Raw genomic sequence first — 27,550 nt, 5'->3', positions numbered from 1 at the left:
AAGGGGCCCGGACTCAGAGGATCGGGGGGATGTTCAGTCACTCTGAAACTGGAAAACTTCTGATTTTTTTCTCCATCCATAAAGATGAACTTCCTGAAACGGCAGACCGCTCATTCGACAGCGGTTATTGCTCTCCTGTCTTTCCCTCGTCTCCCTCGTTTTCTTTCTGTTTTGGGAGTGATAATGAGTCTTTTGTTCAACCAGGTGGAAATTTCTCCACCAATGACAGTAAAAGTTAGTAAAGTGCTTGACAGTGTTTTAGGCTGAGAGTCCTGTCCTGATTTATGAGCCAATGGCTTACGTAGGGCTTTGGCAGAGCCTGGCTTCGTGATTTAATGTAAAGGAACAGTTATCTAAATCTGCTCACTGTTTTAAAATGTAAATCTTTTTTAAAGGATTTAGTCAGACGTTGAATAGATTTCCGGTGTGTCTTGTAATTAATTGTGATTTTTGTGTGCGTCTTCCAGTTCAAAAAACGATCATTATGGCGGCCGAGTGTATTGTTAAAGCGCAACTATATACATCCACATGCATGTAGAGCAATTTATCATGACAGCCATCAAATACTCCAAATAACACATGTATGTGATATGTAATATCCACACTGGTGTTGAGTTATCTTTGGAGATGTATCGTAAGTGAAGCACATCACTATAGCAACTAGAAGTAAAGGAAAAAATTAAAGTCTTAATGTTTGAACAGAACTCAACAGAAAGTCTACCAAGTGATCGTCAGGCGAAACACAGTAGCTATGTATAAAAATAGATCGCAGCTGCAGAATAAACTGCAACTCCCCCACTCAGCTCCTTCAGACTAGCCAGCAGCAATTAGCAAACACCTGGTGGGACTGAGCATCAGCTGAGCAAATTATAGAAGCTACTTCTGAGTGAAATTCTGGTAAAAACGTTGCTAAAGGGTTAATAGAGGAGCCATGTTGTGTTGACTTCCTGAAGGCGGAGTTTCAGAAAGAGCAGGAACTTCTTAAAGAGACGGTGTTTCTTTGGAAAGGGGGTTAGCTTCCAGAAGCTAGTGCTGTCTGGTGGGCCATGGCAACCCGTCCCAAACCCAACCTCCCTTGGGGGGGGGGGGAGAAGAGTAATAAGCTGAAATCAGAAACACATGTAAACCGGAGTAGAATAGTGAAAACGTTGCACATTTCTCTTTAATTTTTGTTTGACTTTTGTGACACCTTGTTATTTTTACATCATTTTGAAGAAATTAATTAATCAGACGGTGAAGACTACTTCGCCCCCAACCAACCATTACTCAGCTGAACTAAGTAACCTGTTGACACTACCAACAAGCACACTGACTCAGCAGGGTCTCAGTATGCTATTATCTTTTATTTTCCTGGAGAGGCCGACAGCTAGCCGTTACTGACATAGCAGAGCTTTAGCTGGCTTAGCAGCTTAGTGTTTTAAATCACAGGACCAGGATTAGCGTCAGGAGCGTCGGCTTCCTGCTGCTGTTGTAAATCAGCCACAGCCCCAAGAATCTGGTTGCTTTTGTTACTTGCGCAGGAGATAAATAGACAATAATCAGACGAGAGGCAATCACGGCGGACGGATGTGGTGTTTATGGTTTCAGCTGAGCAGCTGCAGCAGACCGGGGATGTGAGACGTGTGAAAGTGATATATGTATATGAGAAACATCCAGAAACATTTATGTAACACTAATTACTTTTCTGTGAGTGCCCCTCATGGTCGTCTTGGCTTGTGACTCATTCAGCACTTCTAGATTAAAAAACAACAAAACAACCAGCTGGACTTTTAGATTTGACTCGCTCTCCTCTAGAAACGGGCCACCAAAATGAAAATGGAGACGTTCACGTCTGTATTAGCGCCTTTAATTTTCCGAGCCACTTCACCCAGTTTTATCTCTAAGCGCACACAATATTAGCCGTCCGAGCAGAGGAATGAGCTCACATTAGGCAAATGAGTTTGGGAACAGGATAATAAGTTTTTCATGTCAGCCCCAAGTCAACCTCTGTTGGTCTGATGGGTGTAAAAGGCCATCAGTTCACCTCCAATGACTCACAGATTGGTTAACTTAACTTCACTTTTATGCGATTTGACCTTAGTGAACATAAACTGCTAAAGCAAGAGGACACCCAGAAGGGCCCTTTGGGATATTTGATTTTGTTTTAGGTGAAGATCTCTGTATCCGTGCTTCACAACGTGACTGTCGATTGGGTAAAGATAACAGACGTTGTTTTTCATTTATTTCTTACCTTCCATTTTATACCTGAAAAAATTATTTTATTGCTAGAGGTAATATTTACAGGGTGTCTGTGTATCCTTAAAAGGTCTTAAATTGATGTATCTAAAATAAAGTCCTTAAAATGTATTAAATTCTTTTTTTGGAAAAAAAAAAAAAAGTAAGTTGGCCTTAAACATTAAAAATAGGTCTCAAATTTTGGCGTTGCATGATTAATCTTGTATATTCCAAGCAGTTTTTTTTCTCACTAAACTTTTCTGTCAGGCAAAAATTTGAGTTAATTGCAGACATAGTCATTCCATTCGGTAGTTGAGGCTACTGCTAACTAGCTAGCTAGCTAGCTTTTTGTGTCTATCAAGAATAAGTTTGAATGTATTATCAGTTGGCTGGACGATGTTCGTTTTCAGCACTGGCTCATTTCTGTGGTCGACCCATAACGAGGCTCGGTGCATTTGGTTAAAAACAAAAACAACTTTTGAGCTTTGTATTCTGGGGGAGAGCTAAGCCCATATGCAGTGTGAGAGGTACAAAGAGAAATACAGCAGGATTCCTCAATCATCCTTAGGTTTTTATAGTCTTAATTTAATTTGGTATTAAAAAGGTCCTAAAAAGTGTTAAATTTGATTTGCTGAAACCTGCAGATATTCTGAATTTAGTACATCACATCAGGGTTACCACTGCAACCATTTCTGTCAGCACAGTAACTCATCAGGGTTTGAACTGAAGTGTTTTAAATGACTGGCATCGTGTGATTTTATGTGACCACAATTTATGTTGACAATTTTCTGACAGTCATTTTTTGTGTGGACAGCTTGTAAAACTCTATTATCCTTCATTTACATTATTTTTGTTAATTCAATCACTATGTTTGTCCACAAAGTTTGCCAAAGCTGCACACATTTTACTTTGGGATCAATAAAGTATCTGTCTGTCTGTCATTGTCACACAATGGCTCAGTGAAAAGAGAGCTTATTGGTTGCTGCAGCACATTTGGTGTTATCCAAACGATCAACAAGTCATATCAAAACAGCGCTAATGTTAGCCTAGCATTTCAGCACAGTGTCTCACATGAAAAGCTGCACGTCCATTCATCCATTTGATCCAGTCTTCCACTTCTCTGAGATCCGGTCGCTGGGGGCAACAGTCCTGCAGGGAGGCATCTTGATCAGCTGTATGTTTGGTCAAATATTTCTTACACAGCGTTGATTTTATTCATGCCTCCGACCCGCAAAAAAGTAATAAGAACTGATTCTGGGAACAAAAAAATTCTGATCTAGACTTCTCAAATTTAGCGCACATATTGATTTTTGTTAGATGAGTTAAATCTCAGTTAAATCTGCTATATTTCAAGATGTATTAAGTTTCTTATGACATCACGCGTTACTTTCTGACACCCCAAACGAGAGGCTTCCTCTTGCAACCGGAAAGTCATCATATCCTAAAAATGCATTTACTTCCAGGCAGCTGAGATCATTTATTTGAATGAATCTTTGCTCCTGACCTCCGCGAAACACATTTATCAGCAAATTGAACGAGTCATTATTTTAGCTGTAACATATAACCTTTCCAATATTCCTGATTGTGCAACTCCAACGCTAACACCGAAGCAGCCGCGCAGGTTTTGACCTTGTGCTGACATTGGTGTCACTTTAGTGAAATGAGATGCATCGTTAACCGCCGTTGTTTCACATTTAAAAACAACCTTCCTGTTGTTATTAAGCTTTTGCATTTTAATCTGGAATTTGCTAGATCATCCGTTTTTTTTGTCTCAGTCAGTCAAACCTCGATGAACATCTCAACTCTGCCCTACATGGTAGTACTCTGGTGACACTGGATTTAGCATCTGGATGAATTTCTTTAACCTGAGGTCTTAAAATTCCTTGAACCATGCGCCCCGCTGCTCTCGTTTTGGAGCGCGTTATCTGGAGCAGCGCAGCGGCCGGGCCTCCTTCAGCCAGCGTCCCTTTTCAGCTCCGTTTTTTTTTTTTTTTTAACCAAGCGTTCTCGTTTTTGGAGTTCAGACGTGGGTATTTATATCAAACGGGTCAGCTGAGGAAGAGCCAAAATGAGCACAAACACCCAGCTCCGTCTGACGAACGACCTTCTTCCTCTGGGCCTGGCCGCGATGCGAGAGGGGCTGAGAGCGACGCCAGGAAGACAGCGAAGAGTTCAGCTCACAGCCGCTGACAGAAGCGGGGCAGATCCTATCCAGAATCATGCGCACCACCAAAGTTATTGTTATAAGACAGACGGAGCTTTCCACAATCGGAATATTTTTTCACCTCAACATGTTCTTCTCGATTTAACATCAATATAGTGTAGGACTGATTATTTTGATTATTTTCTTGGATAAACCAGTTAATAAGTGGATAGCAAAAGGAGCATATTTATTTTACAGAATTTGAACTGGTTGAAGCTAAAAATGTCACCTGAGGAGATCTGGGTAAAATATATCTACAGATCTTTGTACAGTTTTATCTTAATTACTGCTACGAATATACTATTGCTCTTTCAGCAAATGGCCTTTTTTTAGAGTGTATCCCCCGTTACCGATTAATCGTATTAATTGCAATTAATCTTCAACTAATTCAGTAATAATTCAGTAATAATTACCATCACAACAGTTAGTTCAGAAAGCCAAGGCTTCTAAGACATGTTAGATGTTAAAGGTACTTCTTGGAATTTGGTGATGATTCTGACGTTGAGCTCTTGGTTTGAAGGTTGCGTGATCTAAACTTGGAGAGAAATTGTTGTGGTGTCTACTTCTGCGAAGATTTGCACCAGTTTTAAATATTTTCCAACTGTAAATTATTCATTTATTGGCAGAACGACGGGCCACAAATAAGTTGGAATAATGGCCTTATGATGCTTTTTTTTAATCGATGGACGGCAACAATTGCATTGCTGAAGCCTTTGTACATTGTGTTAACATGCAAAGTACTAAAACTCCAGTTTTTAAGTAGAATTGAAAAGTACTTAATTAATCCCACAGTGAGGAAATTCAGTTGTTACAGCACAGTAACTGAATATACCCCATTGAATATAATGAAATATATATAAAAAGCAATATTAATAAAGTGTCTACAGATAAATTAAACTGTTAAATTTCAGGATCTTAGAATATATAATAAATACAGAATTAGACATGGTCCGCACCTGCTGATGGTCAATTAATTGCATGAAAACATTTTCAGCAGTAGAATTTTCACAAACCTCACTTACTATTTTAAAAAAATTATTTCTTAAGAAAAACGTTTTTAAAAATGGCTTAAAAATACGGGACCGTTATTATTTAACTTAACTTTATTATTATTATTATTATTATTATTTATTTATTTATTTATTTATTTATTTATTTATTTATTTATTTATTTTATCATTTCAGTTCAAAGCGCAGCTGTTTTGCCCCTCTGTCAGACCGGTTACTGAGAAATCAAAATGTCCTTTTTGAATTCCTCTTTCATTATTCAACTACATAAAAAATGTGTTGGCGCATTCATTTTAAGTGGAAGTGAATATAAACCTGATGTGAGAGATCCGAAGCCGGCAGTGATGCCGACAGTCAGTCCCCTCCGGTGGCCACGGCTGGTGGAAACCGCAGCGTTTCAGACAGAGCGCCATTGTTGCTGTCGTATCCTCTTGTACCAGTCAGCGAGCAGCCGCACAGTAGGAGCTAATGCGGTCTCTTCTCCCTCAGTTCACCTGAGAAAAGCACATCAGGGAGTCAGAGGGCCATTCTGTCACACGGGTAAAATGAATTGATCCTCACATAGCTGGGGGACGCGTAAAGATTAACTTTTTCTTCAGGTTTTCTAGTCTTTGTTGTCTAAATCAGTGTTTTTCAAAGTGGGAGCCAGCAGGGGGCGATAGGAGGGGCTCAGAATGTCGGAGAGAAGAGAAAGAAAAATGCACAAATAAAAATATTGACTAGTAGTATTTTTTTAATAATATATATTTTAATTATATTTTTTAATCATAAAACACTCTGTTTTCCAATCATTACTATAAAATATAATTTATTTACCAAGCTCGTCTTTCTGATTGACTGCCAGTAAAATTGATCAAGCTGCTCTGCTCGTCAAGCTAGCATTACAAGCACAACCATAGCACAGCTAGCAAGAAAAAGACGGAAGGAACTGTCCAGCAGCCCTGCTGTGGAGGACTCTGTTGAAGGAAACCTAAGAACTCACCGGAAACTAAAACCGGAAAGTATGATGCAGCATTTATGTTTTACTTTTTTATTTATTTATTTATTTTTATAACTATTGTATAGTAAAAAAACGTAAGAAAAGACACATTCTTGGGTTTTTGCTAAGGGGGTCCCTGGCCTATACACAGGCCAGCAGATTAAGTCTTTTTTTATGGCAGATGGTTTTAAAGTGTATTTAAATGGGATTTTGTATGACAGACAAACGCAAAGTGATTATCATCTGCTAATCTGCAACTTATTGAGACACTCATAAGCCACAGACGGTAATTGATTGAGAGTAAAATAATTTCTTTCATGGATGAAATAACTTCTGAAAAGCTTCAGTGAGCCCCAAACTGCTGATAGTCCTCAGTTTTTCAAAAGACTGACTTTTTATTTTCTCAGGCTGTCATCATTAGTTATAGCTCTTTGGAAATGCCAAATCGATCCAAAGTGCTGAAAAATCAATTTTAAAATACGTTTAAATTGTATGCATTTTGAAAAATGCTTTCATAACTTTTTTATTTACCCATCCTGTGGTCTTAAGAGACAGGTCTATTGGATCCTGCAAGCTTTTTACCACTGAACTGCACTTTTTTTGTTGGCTCTATTTGCCTTTATTTGAAAGTAGTTTGACAGGAAAGAGGGGGAAGACATGCAGCAAATGTCACCAGGCTGGGAATCAAACCTGCGACCACTGGCATGAGAACTAAGGCCTACAAGGGTTGCTTTGCCCTTGCACCACCACAGCACCCCCTGAACTGCACTTTTACAAGGTTTTTTTGTGTGTGTTATTTTGGAAACTGACGGTCTGATGGGACACTCCCCCCCACGTCGCCCGCTGTCCTACTGTCAGATTTGCTGTGCTTCTCTCTAGCATCATGCTAAGACCGCAGGAGGGTTAAGAAAATTCCAGGCAGCTAGTTTAGCTTAATGCTTAATGTTACAGAATTTGATGCACAAACCTATTTTTGCTCAAACTGATTGAATTTGATACAGTCTGTGGAACATTATGGAATTGTTTTAAAAAACTGTTCTATTTGTTTTCACTGTCTTTTCCTCTTATCAGTCACATAAGACGGTTTGAACAGAATTTCTGAATTGGAAATCATTTCTGTTTTGAATAGCTAAACACTGAAAGACTTGCATCTCTAATTATATGCAGTTCAACTGGATGCAAAGTGTGTAAATGTCTTCCTGGTTTGAGGCAACCAACCAGTGACCTCTTTCCTGCTTCTTTTCTAGCACTGAGGCACAAGTGGGTTGATTGCCTCTTTATAGGGATTGCCCCACATAAGGTGGAGATGCCAGTACAGTAAATCTTCCTCACACTCATGTCTGGATGTGCTCCAACAGGAAGTCCACACACCACACAGGCTAAGGTCTGGCAACCTGCCAGTCAGATTGTTCGCCATCAGGCTTGAGCTGCTTCCGGTCTACCACCCTGAAACAATAACGGCATGTTTTGCTTCTCATCTTACAGGAGAGAGGACTCTGCACCATAAAAGCGATGTCCTAGAGATCGTGGTGCTTGTGAACCCATCAGACGACACCGTTGTATCAGAGGTGAGGTGGACGCTTCCTGACGACGAAGCAGTTTTAGAACAAAACCAAGCACTTCTAATTTTCTTGACACTTCTGCTAGATCTCATTAATTCTGACACGTTTATCGTGCCGCTCCTCCTTTAACCGTCCTCACTGTCGCTTTCTCTCCGTTTCCTTCTCTTCGCCCCAGATCCAGTCTCTTGTGACAGATTCTGCAGGACACAAGCTGCTGGTCTTGAGCGGCCAGAGCTCGGATCACGGTGGCCTTCTTCTCCAGACCGGATTTTTCACCCATCAGACCTTTTCACAGATCTTTGCTGATCCTGCAGTGAGTCTCTGTTGCAGAGATTGCACCATTTTTATGACCGTCAAGGTGTTTTTGGGAGATTTTATGCAATAGGCCCACTCAAAGTTGTACAACTTTTAGAAATGGAAGTAATAGCAAGTCCATGGTAACGGGGCTGAAACGTTTTTAGTCTTTTTTTTAAAGGCCAGTAGCTGAAAGAACATATTCAGAGCAGTAATTAAGTAAAAACTTTAAAAAACTACAATGAACTTTGTAAATACATTCTGCCCAAACCTACTCAAGTGGCACAATTTAAGTTTCACCTGGTTCAAATTCTGTAAAAAAAAAAATATATATATATATTTCTTATGTTTTTCAATCAATAATCAGTTAATCCAACACAGTCAAGAGATTAGCCCTACATTGTATTGATGACCTTGCTACTACTGTATTTCACATGCACTCAGCATTGAAATACAGTAGTGACAGCATAATGCTATGGGGAGGTTCTTCTTGATGGCGCAAATCATCTGCAGAAAACTAATGGATGAAGCTAAAAACAGAGCGAACCTGGAAGGAAACTTTCCCCTGTTGCTCCTCTGCGTTGCCATGGTGACACCACCACATTTAATTGACTCCTTCTGAGGGACACTGGCTGAATGGAGAAAAGGAGCAAGCAAACTCAACAGAAGCCAAACCTATCATTATTCTTTCTGGATGGTGAGACGTTATATTCTACACCAACGCAAGGACAGATTCATTCAGCACCAACTATCAGCTGAATGAACGCAATCCATCTTAAATTAAATATTTGATTTGTGAAATATGACCAGGACAGGTGTCCCAGGATGGAAAAAAAAAAAACTCTGGCTACCAGTTACAACACAAATAAAAGGTCTCAGCTTTGGCAAACTGAAAGATATTTAGTCATATGCAAAAGTATTCACATTGTCATATTATAGCAGAATCAATTCTACCACACATTATCCTGAACACATCATCCTCACGCAGCAAGGAGGTGGCAACACCACGCTGTTTGGGATGACATAACAATGGAATGGTTTAAGTTATAGTATGCTCATGTAATAAAAAGACTGACTCCAAGTCCAGACCTAAATCCTTTAGATAAGGAATCTGTGTGCAGATTTGAATACTGGTACTCCTAGACCCTGTATAAGACTGCAACAGGAAAAATGTTCATTCATTAAGAATAGACAGATCAGACTCACAATTCAAGCGATGTGCAAGTGCGTCGGATCACTTTTAAAAAAAAATGTACATCATGTGTACTTGTATTTAACATTTAAAAAGACAGACTATTTAGAATACAGTACATCAGTGCAGAAAAACAGCTGTGCAATAACAGCAAAAATGTTATTTAGAAAATAGGTAAGAACAGAGTAGGTGATTGTGAAAACGCCAGCATGTGTAAATACTTACTGAGTTTGTTGGGAGGAGTGATGGTTATAGAGTCCGACAGCTGCTGGGAGGAAGGACCTGCGGTAACGCTCCTTTGTGCATTTAGGATGCAACAGTCTGTCAGTAATTTTCCATGTTAATGTATGCCAACACTGACTACGATATGCTCTGGTGTCTTTTCTGCAGGTCAGTGAATTGCTGGGAACAGCAGCCCCCAAGCAGCAGGCAACACTCACCGTGTCCTGCCGTGGGGAGGTGGGCTGGAGCTCCGTGGGACAGCAGCAGACCCTGCGGGAGTTCCTGGAGTACAAGCTAAACCCAGAGCTTGTTCTCCCCAAGATGGAGGGTGTCACAGAGTTCACAGAGTATGTCTCTGAAACCGTAGACGTCCCCTCGCCTTTCGACCTGCTGGAGCCCCCCACTTCCGGAGGCTTCCTGAAACTGTCGAAGCCATGTTGCTACATCTTTCCCGGAGGACGAGGAGACTCGGCGCTCTTTGCCGTGAACGGCTTCAACATCCTAGTTGACGGAGGCTCCGAGAGGAAATCCTGCTTCTGGAAACTGGTCCGTCACCTGGACCGCATCGACTCGATTCTGCTCACCCACATCGGCGCCGACAACCTCCCGGGTATCAACGGGCTTCTTCAGAGGAAGATTGCAGAACAGGAGGAGGAGCAGTCACAAGGCTCCACAAACTACAGCGACTGGATGAAAAACCTGATTTCTCCAGAGCTTGGCGTAGTCTTCTTCAACGTGCCAGAGAAGCTCCGTTTACCAGAGTCTAATCTCAAAGTGAAACGCAGCATTGAAGAGGCCTCGCTTACTCTGCAGCACCTTAGTAAACTAGGAATCAAGCCAGAGCCCCTGTATCGAGTGGTCAGCAACACCATCGAGCCCATTACACTTTTTCATAAGATGGGAGTTGGGAGGTTAGATATGTATATTCTTAACCCAGTAAAAGATAGCAAAGAGATGCAATTTTTAATGCAGAAGTGGGCTGGCAATAGCAAGGCCAAAACTGGCATTGTGCTGCCCAGTGGGAAGGAAGGAGAAATATCTGTGCCCTACTTGACATCAGTTACAGCCTTAGTTGTGTGGCTACCTGCCAACCCTACAGAAAAGATCATCAGAGTGCTGTTCCCTGGGAATGCACCGCAAAACAAGATCTTAGAGGGACTGGAAAAACTAAAACATCTCGACTACTTGAGGTATCCTGTAGCCACCCAAAAGGACATTGCTTCAGGAGCTCCTCCATCGGTTATTAAGCAAACCAAGTTAAAACAAAGAACGGATAGCAAAGAAAGTCTCAAATCCTCCCCTAAGACCACAGCAAAGACCTCAAAGAAAGAAGCTGATGGACAGGACGATGTGTCAAACGCAACAGAAGCAAAAAGTGACTCTGTAAAGGAAAATATTGTAGAGAAAAAAGAGGAAAAGAAGCCAGCCAAAACGATAAAATCTAAAACTGAAGTGCCAGAAAAGAAAAAACTGAAAGAGAAAACTGTGAAAAAGCATTCAAAGGAAAGGGTGTCAAAGATGGATGAGAAGAAAGACAAGCAGAAGAAAGAGATAAAGAAAATAAAGAAAGATGATTCTGCCAAAAAAGATGACAAGAAAGAGGCCAAGTCCAAAGAGGACAAGAAGAAGGATACATCCAAACCTGAGCTGAGAAAAATCACCAAACCTGACCTGAAACCTCTCACACCTGAAGTCAGAAAGACTTTACATAAAGCGAAAGCGTCAAGTAAAACCAAGACAATAAAAAGCAAAGCCACAAAGGCTGAACCTGCTGAGCCCAAAGCAGACGAAGTGAAGCCTGTGGTTGTTAAACCCGAACCCACTGAGAAAAAAGCTGCTGTTGGGGGTACAACAGCTGTATCCACACCTGAAGACCTCAGCAAGGATTTTGAAGAACTGAAAAAAGATGAAGGAAAAGCTGTATCAGCAGAGCTACCTGTGAGTGATAAGGTTTCCCCTGGGCCAACGGCAGAAAGCCCAATCCAAGAGAAGGCCGAAGCACCAGATGCAGTTTCAGAAATCCCACAGAAACCAAAGTCCCCTGAAAAGGCAGCGTCGGCTCCAGATGCAGAAGCAAAAGCTGAAGGGAAAGACAAAGAATCAGCTCAAGAGAAAGAACTAGAAGAAGCTCAAACATTTGAGGATGAGGGAGCTGCATCTCAGGATGAGGAGGAGGTGGAAGAAGAGTCCCCTGCTGCAGAAAAGAAAGCCCTGGAGGAAGAGGAGGAGGAGGAGGACATGGGAATAGGTGTGGATGAAGATGAATCAAAGTGGACAGAGGCAAAGGACGATGGACTTGACAGGAAACATGAGACGGAAGAAATGGAGAAATCAGAATATTTGTCCAACAAAGCTTTGACAGCACAGGAGTTCCCAACGACTCCATCCAGAAAAGAAGAGGAGGAAAAAGAAGCAGGGGTGGAGGAAGAAGAAGAGGAGGGGCTGGATAAACCTGAACTGGAAGAGGTAGAGGACTTAGACGTGATAGCAGACGAAGAGATCAAAGTCAAGCCTGAAGATGAAGCCAAAAACAAAACGGGTGAGATTCCCTCTGCGGTGGCCACGGAAGGAGCTGCTGCAGCTGAACCCGTCTTCTACATCCAGGATGAGATGATCCCTGGCTACTCTGAGACAGAGCAGACCATCTCTGATGAGGAGATCCATGAGGAGGCGGAGGAGAGAATCCCTCACCTCCAGTATGACGTTGGTGTCTACGACATCTCTGTTCCAGATCAGACGGGTTCCTTTGTGGACATTCATGGCATGCGAGAGATGCAGGCAGCTGCCATGGCAGAGAAAGGTTTCATTCCAGGTGTGCAGGAGCAAGTGTCTGTTTTCACCAACATCATCACTGCTCCCCTGGCAGAGGAGGAGCATGTGTCCTCTGCAACGTCCATCACAGAATATGACAAAATGTCCTCCTTTCCTACGTCTATTGCGGACGATCAGTCAGTGGCATCTGTTGCCGCAGCCCCTGCTGAGGAACCGCTCAAGACCCCGACTTCTTCTTCAACGGCAGTAAGCACCTGCCCAGGCAAAGAGCAGCCACCCTCTGCAGGCAGTCTGTCTCCACCTTCCTTAGAAGAAGACAAACTGTCCAAGTCTCCGTCTAATGATTTACAGCTCCCCATTGCAGAGGAGAAGATGGTAACTGAAGCTCCTGACAAGACAGAAGAGGAGGAGGAGGAAGAAGAAGAAGACGAAGAGGAAGAAGAAGACCAAACCCCTAACGTTGACATTTCTCTTGAAAAACTTCAAGAAGGTTATGCTACATGTCAAATGCTGCAGAGCAAAAAAACAGACAATGAGGAGCTTTCTGGGAGTAGATCTCCAGAAAAGACTCATGACATCAAACCAGACCATCTACCAGTGGAGGAGGAAAACATCGATGCAGTAGCTCCTAAAGACATTTCCTCTGTTGTGCCTACAAGACCCTTTGGATCTGACTCAGTAACCTCAGAGAGCGAAGAGCGCTGCTTCAGTCCGGATGACATCACTGTGAAAATGGCTTCTCCTCCACAGTCCGGACCCTCGAGTGCTGCTCATTCTCCAATTCATCAGTCTCCAGTAGAAACCAAGACAAAGGTTTTCCTGGATTCTGAGTTGCTTAAGGAAGAGGCACTTTCTGAAGAAGTTACCACAAAGGACAGCCAAACCAAAATGAAGGATGACCAGGAAAGTGAAAAGCAGAAAGAAGTAGACAGACAGAAAGTAGGCCAGTTTGAAGAAGTGTCTGGAATATCTGAGGATGAATCGTTTGAAAGGGACATTAAAGAGGCGGTAGCGATAAAAGAGGCAGAAAAAGATATTGCATCAGTGCCAAAAGACGAAAGGAAACAGGCAGAATTAATGTCTGCAGTTGCATCGTCTTTAACAGAAACTAAACTACCTGTTGGGGCCAAAGAGGATTCCCTCCCATCATCTGACAAAGAGGATCCTTTCAGCCATACCGGAGAGAAGGAACCTAAAGTACCTGGGTCAAGTAAATTCCCAGAGGAGAAGAGTAGTTCCTTAGATCATGATAAAAAAGATGATGATGATGATGATAAGGATGATGATGACGATAAATGTGCTATTAAAGTCACCAGTGTAGCGCATGAAAAAGATACGGATGAGGTCCCAGGTCGCAAAGAACCCAAGGAAGAAGAAAATCAAAAATCTGTCATTCAGGAATTGGTTTCAACCGTGACGTCTGTCGTGGATGAGAAGGCAGAGAAAATATCCATAAAGGAGGATATTTATGACACTACACCAAAGGATACTGGAGCTGTTGATGAAGCTATTAAATACGATCACAAAGAGACAGAAAAAGATAAGACCAAAACCAATGAGCAAGTACAGAAAGAAGGTGTGCTTTCTGAGGGCAAACAAGCCAAAGATGAACAGACAGAGAAAGACGGAATACAACAGCATAAACTTGACCTCAAAACTGGTGGTGACTTAAAGGAAATAGAGGTGGAAAAGGATGACTTTTCTGATGCAGAGATTTTAAAAGATAATGAGAAGAAAGAGATGGATACTTTTTATATTAAGACCCACGAAAAAGATGTTGAAAAGGTTCAGCCATCAGATCTCAGCGATGTTAAAGAAGAGAGCCAGGGGGAGGGAAAGACAGATGATGTGCTATTTTCTGAGTCTTCCAAAGAAGAGAAGAAAAAGAAAGACTCATCAGACATCAAACTACAAGAAGAGCAAAAGGAGGAAAAAGAAGTGGGAAAACAAGATGTGTCACCCACTAAGCCCCTTACACATCAAGGAGAAGAAGAGACGAAAAAAGATGAAGAAATTAGTGATACACACAAAGCCCTTTTCACCAGGAAAGAAGATGATGAGCAAGAAATTAGTACAGATGCAATCTTGACATTCAGCCACACCAAAGTAGAGAAAGACGTAGCAGTGAGTCAAGAGATCACTGCAAACAGGTCAGCAACTGAACAGGAAGAGAAAATCTCAAAGAAGGAAGATATTCCGTGCACTAAGCCTTGCCAGGAAGAAAATAAGGATCTAACTACACTCAAAGATGATGCATCCTTATTTAAACCTACGGCGGAAGAAGACAACAAGCAGGCCATGAAGATAGAAGATACTTTGGCTGTTCAGTCCAGTACATCTGAGGAAAAGGAAAAGGTACTAAGTAAGGAGGAAATTCCTGTTGTTAAGCCATCAACTGAAGAAAAAAGAGAGCACAAAGAAAGTAAAGACACTGAAGATGTAGTCAAAGTTACCAAAATGGACGAAGTGCCTGAAATCATAGGTAAAGATACAGAATCCTCCACAACAAGCAAAGAAGCAACAAAGACGCTTCCACCTGAAAGACCAATCACAGGAGAAGAGCAGCAGCAGAAAGCACATGAAGATGTCACATCTGCTGCCAAAGCACCTCCAATAGTAGAAGATGATGCAATAATAAGTGAGCACGTACCAGCTGTCAAAACAATCAAAGATGAAGCAACCCCAAAGGATGTCGGTAATGAAGCTACTCCCACTATACGAGACGAACAAGACAAAGAAGTCAGTAAAGATCTTTGTGGAGTTGAAGGAACAGCAGAGGGAGCAAAAGAGACAGTAGCAGAGAAAGAGGAGGCAATCCCTATCAAACTGTCCAAAGAAGAACAAGCGGCAGCTCACGATCATGGTGTAGATGTCCTGTACTCCAAGGAGGAGAAAGATACAGCTAAGGACACAATTTCTGACATGAAACCCAGCATAGAGCAGGAAACTAAAGAAACGACAGGCGTTTCTCTTCCCACAGAGGAGCAGGAGAAAGTTGAAACCAAGGATGATGCATCAGATTTAAAACTTGACAAAGAGGAGACAAAGACAGTGACAGAGGAATCTGATGTTGAAGTAGTTAAGCTTAAGAAAGAGGATGAAAAAGTTGTTATTGATAAAAAGGAGAAAGAAAAGGACGCTGCTGAAATTTCTAAGGATGGAAAGGTGGAGGATAAAGGAGATGTTTCTGTGAAACAACCCCAGGAGGACGCTACTGACCAAAAACTCATGTCAGAAATGAAGGACACCACTGAACCACTCTCTGACACAAAAGACAAGGAGTCATCTAAAGTTGAAGCTCTTAAAGAAGAAAAAGGTGAAATGAAGCAGGAGAGTCAGGTCGTCAAGGAGATGCACATTCCAACAACTAGCATCACAGAGGAGAAAGATGGGAAAGATAAGTATCCCATTCTGTCAGAATCCAAGATGGATGATAAAAAAGAAACAAGTGTTGGTGATGAAAATGCACTTGAAGAAGGTTCTGATAAACTGTCTGGAATCCATCCAGGGAAGGAAACTTTCTCAGAAGGAAAACAACAGGGATTTGTGATGAAAGATGACATTGGTATGTCTTTCCAAGACATCCAGGGGGAGCCACAAGAACAAGAGAAAGAATTTAAGGTTATTAGTTCAGAAGAGAGGATGGAGAGAGAAAAAGATGACACGCATGTTGCCGAACTGAGCAAAGAACAGAAAATGGGGAAAGAGCAAGAGAAGGATTACACTTATGAGTCTGAGGACATCAAAGAAGAAAAGACAAAACCAGCTGAAGATGTAAACCTGGTTCCAGAAAAGGATGCTGTGTGCATAAAAGTAGATGATGTCACAGAGAAAGCAAAGCCCGACTACACTGAAGCAGATCAAACTAAAGAGGAAAAATGGGAGAAAGAGGAAGTGCAGGAGAAAGACCAGGACAAAGGCATCAAACAACCTTCACAGGAAATATCAGGAGAAGCAATGTTGGCCACCAAGTCGGATTACAAACCTGCATTTATGGTTCAGTCATCAGATGAAGACAGAGAGGATGAAGAAGAGGAGGACATCTGCATGGGAGGAGCAGGTTCCCGGCCTTTGTCAGTAGAGTCAAGAAAATCTGACCATGATATTTCCTCTGTATGTGTGACTCTAACGCAGACTCCACAAACAAATGACCAAACTAAGCCCCCTGCTTCTCAGCTTCCTGCGGTGATCATACCCACTCTGACGATGCAGGAACCGTCCCTGGATGAAGACATCAAAGACTCTGGAAAAGAAGAAAGCAGACTTTCACCTGAAGTTGACAAAGATGTTGTGAAAACAGAAACCACAGCTGCTCCACTTGCCAAGCCGGAGTCGACTTTTGATATTGTTACATCAAAGGAGGAGGAAGCAGTTTGCAGTAGTGCAGCTGTCAAAGCAGAACCGTCGTTGCAAGCTACTGAGACAAAGCCCATGTTGTCAACAGTATCAAGTATCGACAGCCAACCAAGGAGCAGCACACTTTCAAGCACAGAAAGCCAGTCCAGTGTGGAGGAAACACTCCAGCAGGAGAAACGCATACCGTCTGAGCTGAGCTCAGGTATATGTGGCTCAGAAAAGACCAGGCCAGATGAGAAACAAGCAAAAGAAGCAGAAAGGGAGATGGAAGGAGAAAGGGAGGTGGTATCTCCAGGACTGTCACAGCCTTGTTCATATTTCATGATTGATAAAGAATCTGAAGATGCTGGAGACGCCACCAGCAGTGTAAAAACAGATTCAAGTGAAAAAATGAGCTTAAAAACAGAGATCATAAGTGAAAGCCTTGGAGATGAGACAGAAACTTTTGGTGCATCTAAGTATGATCCAGATGAAAAGCCCATCCCTAAAGGCCAAGAGCCAGAGAGAAGAGAAGATGCTGAGATTTCTCTAGGCTTTGATACCACTTCTGATATATGCATTGATGATAACCGCAGAGCGAGCCAGATGGATACTGGAGGAGCCATGTTTCTATTAGATGATCAGTACAAAGAAGAACCTCTGTCCTTCAGCAGAGTCGACTACAGCCCGGTGTCCCTCACAGAGAGCGAGAAGAGCAGCCACCACAGCCGAAGTGCCTCTCCTAAAGACGAAGACAGAGAGAAAGGCCAAGAGGAAGAGAGTCAGAGAGAAGAAAGAGCAGATTCACCTTGTGTTGACAAGAGCTATTTCTCCACAAACATGCAAGACAACAAAACATCCCAAGCTGCCGAGTCATACTCATTTAGTCCCAAAGAAGACAAACCTGAAAAATCAGAGAAAGAGAAAGAAGAAATGATGGAAGGTGGTGCTTCAACTTCTCAGACACAACCAACACAAGAGGGTGAGAGAATTTCCTCCAGTGCTGACATTCAGCCAGCAGCCACCTCATTAAGGGAAGAAACAGTTTCAGCTCTAAGGGGTCACATGGACCTAGGGGCGACCGGTGGAGCGTTTGGAGAAGTCACAGAGAAGGAGAAGACAGAAGAACAGAAAGAAAAGTATGCCGAGTCATTCAAATATAAAGAGGGAAGTTCTGATCATCCGAAGGAGAAAGATGGCTCTCCATCTGGTCGGCATTCACCTGCAGAAAAAGACATTTTACCTCAACGTGTGTCATCTTCAGTGAGACAAGATCCTCCAGCTGATTCAAGGAGCGGTGCCTCAGCCACTTGTGTGGGACATGACATAGATGATAATGTCCTAGCATCTGATTTCAGTAAAATTAGCAGCTCTGTTCCTTGTAAGTCTTTACATTTTCCAGAGGGAAAAGAGATCCTCGTGGACAAAAGGCTGCTGGTAGAGGGAGAGGATTTCAGTGTTGACGATGATGAAGAGGAAGATGAAGAGGAGGAAGAAGAGGACATGTCAAGTGATGTAGATATGGAAAAGGGAGCGAGGGAGCAGTCAGAAAAAGAAATGTGCCGACGCGGTTCTGATGACACCACTAAGTTGGAGGAGACGGAGGACTCAAATAAAATGTCCCAGTTGTCTGAATCAGGTTTCCTCAAAGAGCAGTCAGCCAGTAAAACAACTCCTGATGATGGCTCAGCTTCACAAGTCATAGACATGGGCAAAACAGATGGAGCTGACAAACAGGAGAGCACAATTACAGACACAACAGCTTCAAAGAGTCAAGATTTAGACAGAACACCTAAAACGGATGAAGCCGGTGTCGCAGCAGAAGATACTCAAAAACATTCTGATGAAACAAAAATAGAACACAAAGACAAAATTTACTATTTATCTGAACCGACAACAAGGTCGCCACCTATAGATCATGTTTCATCTGAAGAGCTAAAGGAAGATTACACCAGCATTTTACATCCACCAGAGTCTCAGTTTGTGACAAAAGAAACAGCAGAAGCAACATCTACGAGAACATTGACGAGCAGCTCTTTGACAGCTGATCATTCTGAGGGAATGTCCAAACCTGCATCTAGTCCTCCGCCATCTGAGAGTGGGTTGAGCAAATCTGGAGGTCTTTCTGAGGACAGTCAGGTTGGGCTGAATGTGGAAAAGAAAGAAACCGCTGGCCTCCCAGACGTCTCTAGACAGTCCGAGTCAAGTGACGTTAGATATTTCAGCCAAAGTCAAAATGTTCAGAGCACAGACATCATGACAGAACATGAAACTACTTCATCAGATATCTCCTACACCACCCTAACAAATTCTTCTTCAACATACTCCTCTACATCATACAGTTACTCATCTTCTGCCTCAACATCTGCTCTTTTCAGCCGGGACTTGGGAGAGAAAGTTGCAACTTTAGCTCAACCAACATCTGAGGTACCTTTGGCCAAGGAAGAACTTCCATTTAAAGCTGCGTCTACAGGCTCATGTTTCGGAGGTTTCCAGAGGGACGAATACCTGGAGGTGATGACAAAGCCTGCAGGAGAAATGTCTAAACCATCATCTGTGGATTCATCTGCCACACCCAAGAAGCCTGAGGATCAAGAGCAAAAAACTGATATAAAGCAGAGTACTGATATATCAACCTCCACCCCTGCAACTTCTCAACCAAGCATAAAACCAGTAGATGTCCCAGACAGTCCATCTACATCAGAAACTCACTTTGATGTCTCTCCTCTCCAAAGGGCTGACTCCTCTGACCAGGGGTCCAAGAACAAGGAGCCTGAAACACTTGAACTGGAGGACAGCACCCTGCCATGCCGCATTGAATGTCAAAAAATCCAAGTGTCTGACCCAAAGGAGGCTTTCTCCTCAAAGACTGAAACGTATTCAGCAGAGAGTACAGTTCAGTTCACAGAGGAAAAGACCGTCACCATCACCTCTACCAGTACTGAGTCTAAACCTGCCGTGACAACAGAAACAACTCAACATGCAGCCTCAATAACTCCACCAAGTGACATTGGAGCCACTCAAACCTCATGTGCCACAACAGATTTAAAGGATAAGACGACAAACGGAGCTACTGGACCTATGAAGGAAGATGTCCATATAGAGGAAAAAGAAATAAGTGGAAAAGATGAAAAGACAGAAACAAGTAGGGACATAGGCACCAAGCAGAAGACAGAAGAGAAGAAGCTGGATGAAAAGACTTGTAAAGATGAAAGTACAGAAGATAAGAAAGAAACAGCTGACCCTAAGGTGAGCAAAAAAATAGAAACTGGGAAACAAGCGGAGGCAGAAAACTGGGAGGACAAAAGTTTCTTAGAGAAGCCATCAGAGAGGTTAGAAATAAGGAGAAAGAGCAGCTTATCAGACTGGGAGCTTTTGCAGAGGCCTGAGGACTATCCAGGTACCCCTCCACCAGACTACGATGATGGAGATGAAGTAGCTGATGAGGAAACTAAGGAATGGGGGGCCACTTCTCATAGTATGTCAATGTCCACCTCAGCAGAGTCTTATCACACAGAAGCACCTAGCAAAGCAGACATAAAGACTGGTCGTCCCTCTGACCTGAACACTGGAGCAACTTCTTCTGCCTACCCTGAGGCCTACTCATCCTGCGAGTATAAACACCGCAAGGGTGAGCTTTCTCCATCCTTCATCAACCCCAGTCTTCACCACCTCTCCAGCGATGAGGGTGAAGAGGACGGACACAGCGACCGCTCCCAGGAAGGAGACGAGGACGAGCACGAGCAACACTCAGTGAAAAGGAGGTCGCACAAGCACAGGCGCCATCACGCTCAGAGTCACCATGGTGAAGCTGGACAGGGGACAAACCAGGGGACGGGAGCAATGTCCTCTGGTTTGGCTGTCACATTAGCCGGGGAAGAGACACCCCCAACATCAGTCAGTGAGTCATTACCTTCACAGTCAGACTCTGATGTCCCTCCAGAAACGGAGGAGTGTCCATCCATAACTGCTGAGGGAAATCTGGACTCTGACGAAGATGCAGAGCATCTGCCAGTGGACAAATCTGCCTCTGGCGTTGGAAGCAGCCACCATGGATCTTCACCACGCTCGTCTCAGAAACCCCACGATCCCCTGCCGGCCCCTATAAAAGATCCCCTGCCCCACCCGCCCCATCCTGATGTCTGCATGGTCGACCCAGAGGCTCTTCTCAACGACCACAGCGGCACAGAGAAACTTCTGAAGAAGAAAGGCCTCAGAAAGGGCAAACCAAAGTCAGCCTCTCCTGCTCGTAAGGGTGATGCCAGGAAGAGGTCTTCTACTCCGGTGAAGTCTAAGGACTCCGGCTCACCTCGTTCCGCCTCCCTCAGGAGAAAGGACACAGACAGAAGCTCTAGACTGATCAAAATGTCTGAGACACAAGGCTCGAGGAGTGAGCTCCTGAACCCCGGGAAAGGGTTGGTCAACGGCATCAAGAGCAGTTCAGGTGTGTTAAAGTCCACATTTCATTCAACATAGCATCACCATGAAAAATATGCAAATCCCAGACTAACTTAAATCTAATTCAAATTATGTTAGATATAGTCGCACAAATAATTTCCCAGGCAGAGTTGAATGCTGTTTTCTGTTCATGACTTTTGATAAATAAATCAGATTTGTGATTTCAAAGTACTGCATCAAGACCTTTCCCCAAAAGCTCTCTACATTGTAAAGTGTCAATTGTCATGCCATCCATCCATCCATCCATTCATTCATTCATTCATTCATTCATTCATTCATTTTCTTTACACCCTTGTCCCTTAGTGGGGTCGGGAGGGTTGCTGGTACCTATCTCCAGCTAACGTTCCAGGCGAGAGGCGGGATATATACTTTTGACATGCCATTTTATGCTAAAATATGTATAAACAACTAAAGTAGTTCATATTTCAAAATGATTCTATAATTCTTTTACATTTTTAATGATTTTTTTAGAGATGCCTCTCATTTTCATTCTGAATGAGTCAGATTTACTTCCTTAAACAGCAATGTTTGATTTAGACATTTTCATTTAGCACTCAAAAGCAGGAACATTTTTATTTTACAATACATTATCTCTATCATCAATAAATAGTTACTCAAAGTAAAGAATACTCTTATTGTTTATAAACGCATATAGGAAGCATACAGCATACACAAAGTAGAATAACAGGATTCTTTCAACACATATGCAAACTTATTCATACCTCCAACAGATTTAGATTTTATCTGTCTTCTGACTGGAAGTGACATTACTGTTTCAGAGAGGCCCAGCCACAGTCCTGATTTGAAACCAACATGGAATATATGAAGTGAGTTAAAGTTTAGGGTGATGGTATGGAGGTCTTCTAACCCTGGAGCTCATCACCAGAGATGTGCAAAGCTGGTCAGCAATCATAATCTGACGCTGTGATCCCAATAATGATTCTTTTCGTTAACATTAAGAAGTGTATAAATAATGTTCAACATGCCATTTTAAAAAAGCTACTTTATGATATTTTTCCCTTTAAAACTATATACTCCTTTATTTTGATTTATGATCTTTTGATAGATGGTCGTCTCATTTCCTGTCAGAGAACCTTATTGGTTGAATGTAAAATGTTTAAATTTAAACTTCTCAAAAGGTTGGAAGTTGTCTATTTGGCTGCAGTGACTCAGAAAGTCTAACTGCCTTGGTAGCAAATGTTGCTTATATGATGTATTTTTCTGAGGTCTGTATGCAAATTGGAAGCAATTAGTTCAATGAGCTGCTCTCCTTCGTTCCACCACTGTGTGTCTTCCCTCATATCCAGGAAACAGCTCCCAGAAAACTACTACAGCCGTTCCCCCGGGACCGCCCGTGTATGTGGACCTGGCCTACGTGCCCAACCACTGCAGTGCCAAGAACGTGGACCAGGAGTTCTTCAAGAGAGTGCGGGCGGCTTACTACGTGGTGAGCGGGAACGACCCAGGAAGCGGAGAGCCCAGCCGTGGAGTTCTGGATGCTCTGCTGGAGGGGAAAGCTCAGTGGGGCTCCAATTTACAGGTATCTGAAACCTTCACACGTTCGACAAGAACACATGGAAACTGCAGTTTTTACAACAGTTAAATCTCTTTCACATCTCGTCATGTAATGGTCTCAAATCTCAAAGTGTCTTATGTGATAAACCAACAGAGTAGAGCATGATTTGAACTTGAAAGTGAAACAACTTTTTTTTTTTTTTGCCAAGTGCTTATTGAGCCAATCTCAGAGAGACAATAAGTTCAGTCTGTAATGGAGACGCACTGATCTGATGTTAATATCTGTATCGGTCCTGATATTGAAAAAATATTCTAGATCGAGTATCGGTGATAATGTGCCTGATCCATCAGGGCGGATCTTTTCAGTCTAATTCTAAGCTTTGTACTGTGAGCGACATCAGGCTTTATTTGTTTTACATTATCTTTACAATTCTTAATTGCACTTACTGAGCCATTTGAAAGAAGTTTTGTGGCAGTTTATTTTTAACATGTTTGACCAAACCTATTGTTTTTGTTCAGTTTCATTTTCTCTATTATTTATTTTGCATTATCTGTTATATTCCTAATTGCACTGACTGAACAAATTAAAGTTGTTTTTACATGTTTGACCTAGCTTGTGAAGCCATAGGTGTATTCCAGTGTGATCCTCTGGTGCAGAGTTAGCAAATAAATTGGAGTACATTTATGTCTGTGTTTAAAAAGAAAAAAAAAAAAAAAAAAAAATGAAATTCAGTTCAGCAGAGTTTTTCTGTATCGGTTCGCTATGGGCTGAAACTAAACCCCAGCTATGTGTATCGGTATCAAAAGTGAAAAATATGGATCAGTGCATCCCTCATCCATAGATATTGAAATCTGCAGCTGCATTTTGAGTTGTTGGACTCAAGGAAATGTAAACTCATTGAAATTCTTGGTCGTCATATTGACCAAAACGTCCAGATACTTTGCAAAGCGCCGAACATTCCCTCCTGTTGCTTTCATTAAACAACCCAATTGTGCTGTGACAGGTGACAGTGATACCGACTCATGACACAGAGGTGACCCGGGACTGGTACCAGCAGACCCACGAGAGACAGCAGGATCTAAACATCATGGTTCTGGCCTCCAGCAGCACCGTCGTCATGCAGGACGAGTCGTTCCCCGCCTGCAAGATCGAGTTCTGAGCTTCATCCTTCTCCCGACCCACTCCTCCATCACCGCCGCCCGTCTCATCGTCCGGATTTTGAGCGAGAGCAAGCAGCGCTCGACGCTCCTTCAAAAGCTTCTCACTGTAACAATCAGTCACTGAAAACTCCTAGGCCTGTGATTTGTAGTAGCTGGGGTTAGCGCGCAAAATAACGCTTGTGAGTTTCTTCGCTGACCTTGACACGGTAACTAAAAACCCAACCACTGACAAGCACTGATTGGAAATCTGCTCCCCCCCCAAAAAAAAAACACCTTTGAGGTCTAAATGAAATCAGAATTTTCCAACATGACTTGCTTAAGCAGTGACCCGCTAACAGACTGCACAGCCACCGTTTCCATGAACACATCATTCAAAGCTCTCTTGTCCCTCCAAGACACAACACACCCTTTACCAATCCAGCTCTCAGCTCAGTAGCATTTGTATGATCTTAATAACGAGACAAATAGATGTTTTGTGACTAAAACTGCTCCTTCCCGTCCTCTGTGGTTGAAGTTGTAGGAGGTTCCGCCCTCTGTCGGCTCTTTTTGAAACTTTTTTTTTTCTTGGCTTTCACAGCTTAGCCGCTGCATGATGCTTGCATTTGTAGCTCGGATGGTTTCAGCGAGCTGCATAGGGTTAATTCTCTCTTTAGTCAGCCCTCGGGTGTTGGTAGGTTACTTCAGTCTTCGGCTGTCCGTGCTCAAGTGAAACCCGTGTAGGCGCCAGGCAGAGGAACGCTTCGACGTGATTCACGTGACGCTTCGTTAAATCTACGCGGTTGTCTTTGTTGCCGTATTTCTCCAGTACGCGTTAAGAGTTATTGTTTATCAGCGCAGTAAATTTCAAACGAAGTGAGAAGAAGGTGAAACATTGTCGTCGTCTCCTTATGTTCAGCCACATTAAGCCATTTCTGTCAATACAACAGCAAAGCGATGTGGGGGGAAAAACAGGCCGCGACCTGTGACAAATGTAGCAAAGCTCTTCTGTGCGGCCCCATCACTGGTAACAATATGGCGCTGGAAAATGCAATATTTGTATGATTGGGTTTATTTTACAAGAAAAACAAATGTGTGAAGGGTGCTGTGGGAGGCTGCTCTTACTCTACGTGCCTTTAGGTGGGGCTTTCAGAGAGCGGGGGATGTTTTAGGGACGTGTCAGCCTTTTTGAAGCAGAGCCACAAACAAGGGCGACTCAAACCGATACAACTTTCAAATAACCGATTATTCAACACACACTAAAGCTGCAGTTGGAAAATATCAGATGGAGTTGACTGCACAAACTTTTCTAAAACAAAAGAGCTGAATTTTCCAACCCAACATTTACTTTTGAATCCGGAAATATCAGGTTGGATCCATGTCGTCGTGGAGAGGAATGTCAGACCAAATACAAACGCACTTTTCTGAAGCGGGAGAGGAGAGTTTAAATGTTGAGTTTTGTTCGTCGTTGAGGTCCAGATCGTCAGTGTCGTCACAGGAGATAATTCATTTGTAGAGTCAAAAAAATATGCAAGAATGTGATGTTCCCTCCCCTCAACCATAAGGACACAAAGCAAAATCTCAATAGAAAATAACTGCGTGTTGTAATTCCCAGGAAATGTCATAAAGAGCATGAATGATTTTTCTGTGGCTGTACCGGACACTGTTGAAATGCAGGAATGTGTCAGGTGTAGGACTGTGTGCGTGAGCATAGGCCGGACATTTTTAATTATACTAAATTATTTTTCTTTGTAGGCGATTACATTTCTGTTAGAGCACTGCAGATTTCTCTGCTGGTTCACAACCAGATGTTTTAGAATAGCATTATTTTAACAGATATGCAAGTTGTTTGGAGAGTTAAAGAGGCACTTTAATTTTATTTTTTGCTTGAATAAGAATTACATTTCAGCCAATATTTTGCCTTCCATCATTTAGATTTTTGTCCTTTTGTCTATTATTTGTTAAAGATTGATTCAAACCTCAGCTTTGAACAGGAAGCAGTGGTGTTTCTGGCACTAATGTCACCCCGGACAAGCCCCCAAACTCCACATAAACAATTCAGCAAACCCAGTATTTCATTTCGTAACCCTTCAGGAAGTAAAATCGTTGTCGATAATAGCTTTGGGCGTCACAAGTTTAATTTTTATGCATCAGGTTTTTAGGATTTGTCTAAGTCAAAGGGAGTCCTGATGCCAAAAAAGGATCAAAAGGATAACTGTCCTCATAAATATAATAAAAAGGTTTCATGAACCGCAAATTATGTTCTTCAATAGATTTGACCAGTCAAAGTGTTTTGAATGACTATGTTCAAATATGGCCTTTTAAAAACAACGAAGTAACCTTTTAATGTAAAATCCTGTCATTAACCTCAGCCTCAGTTGCTCGTACTTTCTGGCATTGCATACATATTTCAGAACACTAGGGGGCCCCACTCTCCATTGACTGGATAAGCAAATAAGCACAAGAAAACTCATTTTTATTCCTTTTTGAGTGCTTTAGGCATCCCCACCCCATGCTACCCTGGGTGGAGAACCACGTCACCCACTGCTGCCATCAAGAACTATCTTTTAAGCAACCTTGTTGTTGTCACAGCTTTTACATTTTATAAACAAGAAACTATTCTTGGCTTACAAATAACTCCACAGAAGGCAACGCATCGTTGCTACCTCATGCTAGCAGGATACCAGTGCCAATTTCTTTTGCTGTAAAACTGGCTCATAACAGCGCTCTATACCTCATCTTCCAAACCTGTGTGCTCCTTCTGCTGTCCTTTAGTCTTAAATCAAAGATGGCTGATGCATAAGCTCATGTCTTTTCATTGTAATCTTTGTCTCTACTTGTGATGCTTCAGAAAAAAACACAGCTTATTTTATCCCACCTTTGGTGAATTTGTCATTTTGATGCCGGTTGGGGAAAAAAAAAAAAAAAAAAAAGCTGGGAACGCACAAATAAACTGTCTTAGTTTGGAAGGAGCTGGTTTACTGGAGGGCATAGTGAAGGGTCAAAAACAATACCTGAATGTCTCTGAGAAAAGGTTGTTTTCACTGCTTATTTTGAAAATGTGATTAGTTTGGAAGAGAAAGCTGCTTTTTTGTTGTTGTTAGGTAATATGGATGGTTTGAGTTGTTGCAATGATTTGTTGTGAAAATGTTGTGTTTTAAGTTGGCAGATTCCAAATACTCAGCCTTGGGGTTCTCCAGGCTGTCAGAGAATGCTGTGAAATGCTCAATAATGACCTGTACACCCTCGCAGGAGCTACAATGCACTGTACAGGAGATCTGTTTTCTTCTTCTGAATGTAGAGTTGGTACGACCACATGAATGCTGCTGGATTAAAAACAAAAATGGGCAAAATAAAATTTCTATTTTTTTTTTCACCAATTTAAATAAAAATTAAAGGTGGAGAATAGATTTTTTTTTCTGGTTAAGGAACAACAAAACCTTTAAGCTTATTTTTTTCCCCACTACAAACACGTGAACTACACAAAATAAGTAACAGATAAATAATAACTGCAGCTGCAACTTTTTCCTGAATATGACTTGAAACATGCAGACTCCAAACCCATACAGACGGAAACAGAAGAGCCACATGTTCTATTAACCTACCGAAGCCAGATCTTTACACATCGCTCCGAACGAACAGACCTGACAGAAAACTAA

The 27,550-nt window shown here is 42.3% G+C and overlaps 1 protein-coding gene and 1 long non-coding RNA gene across 2 annotated transcripts in view; one reads left to right on the top strand and one right to left on the bottom strand.

Moving 5' to 3' along the window:
- LOC106953006 (uncharacterized) overlaps window positions 1–6,055 on the bottom strand; it is a 33,722-nt gene extending 27,667 nt beyond the window's left edge. The window contains exons 1-2 of the long non-coding RNA XR_001426099.1: window positions 5,741–6,055; window positions 3,286–3,363 (exon numbers count right to left, since the gene is read on the bottom strand). This is a non-coding gene — a long non-coding RNA (uncharacterized LOC106953006). The remainder of the gene's footprint in view (window positions 1–3,285; window positions 3,364–5,740) is intronic.
- Window positions 1–25,289, top strand: part of LOC106953005 (microtubule-associated protein 1B-like) — a 73,524-nt gene extending 48,235 nt beyond the window's left edge. Inside the window, exons 3-7 of the mRNA XM_015041485.1 lie at window positions 7,890–7,972; window positions 8,142–8,279; window positions 9,843–21,225; window positions 22,547–22,779; window positions 23,759–25,289. Of these exons, the coding sequence (XP_014896971.1) occupies window positions 7,890–7,972; window positions 8,142–8,279; window positions 9,843–21,225; window positions 22,547–22,779; window positions 23,759–23,914 (11,993 nt within the window). The 3' untranslated portion in view covers window positions 23,915–25,289. The remainder of the gene's footprint in view (window positions 1–7,889; window positions 7,973–8,141; window positions 8,280–9,842; window positions 21,226–22,546; window positions 22,780–23,758) is intronic.
- Window positions 25,290–27,550: the final 2,261 nt, after the last annotated feature.

This window comes from Poecilia latipinna, unplaced genomic scaffold (assembly GCF_001443285.1).
Source record: "Poecilia latipinna isolate Pla-1442-1.1 unplaced genomic scaffold, P_latipinna-1.0 Scaffold555, whole genome shotgun sequence".
In the NCBI taxonomy this organism is placed as follows: Eukaryota; Metazoa; Chordata; class Actinopteri; order Cyprinodontiformes; family Poeciliidae; genus Poecilia; species Poecilia latipinna.
Note: the sequence above shows the minus strand (reverse complement) of the source record. Positions and strands in the feature narration are given on the sequence as shown.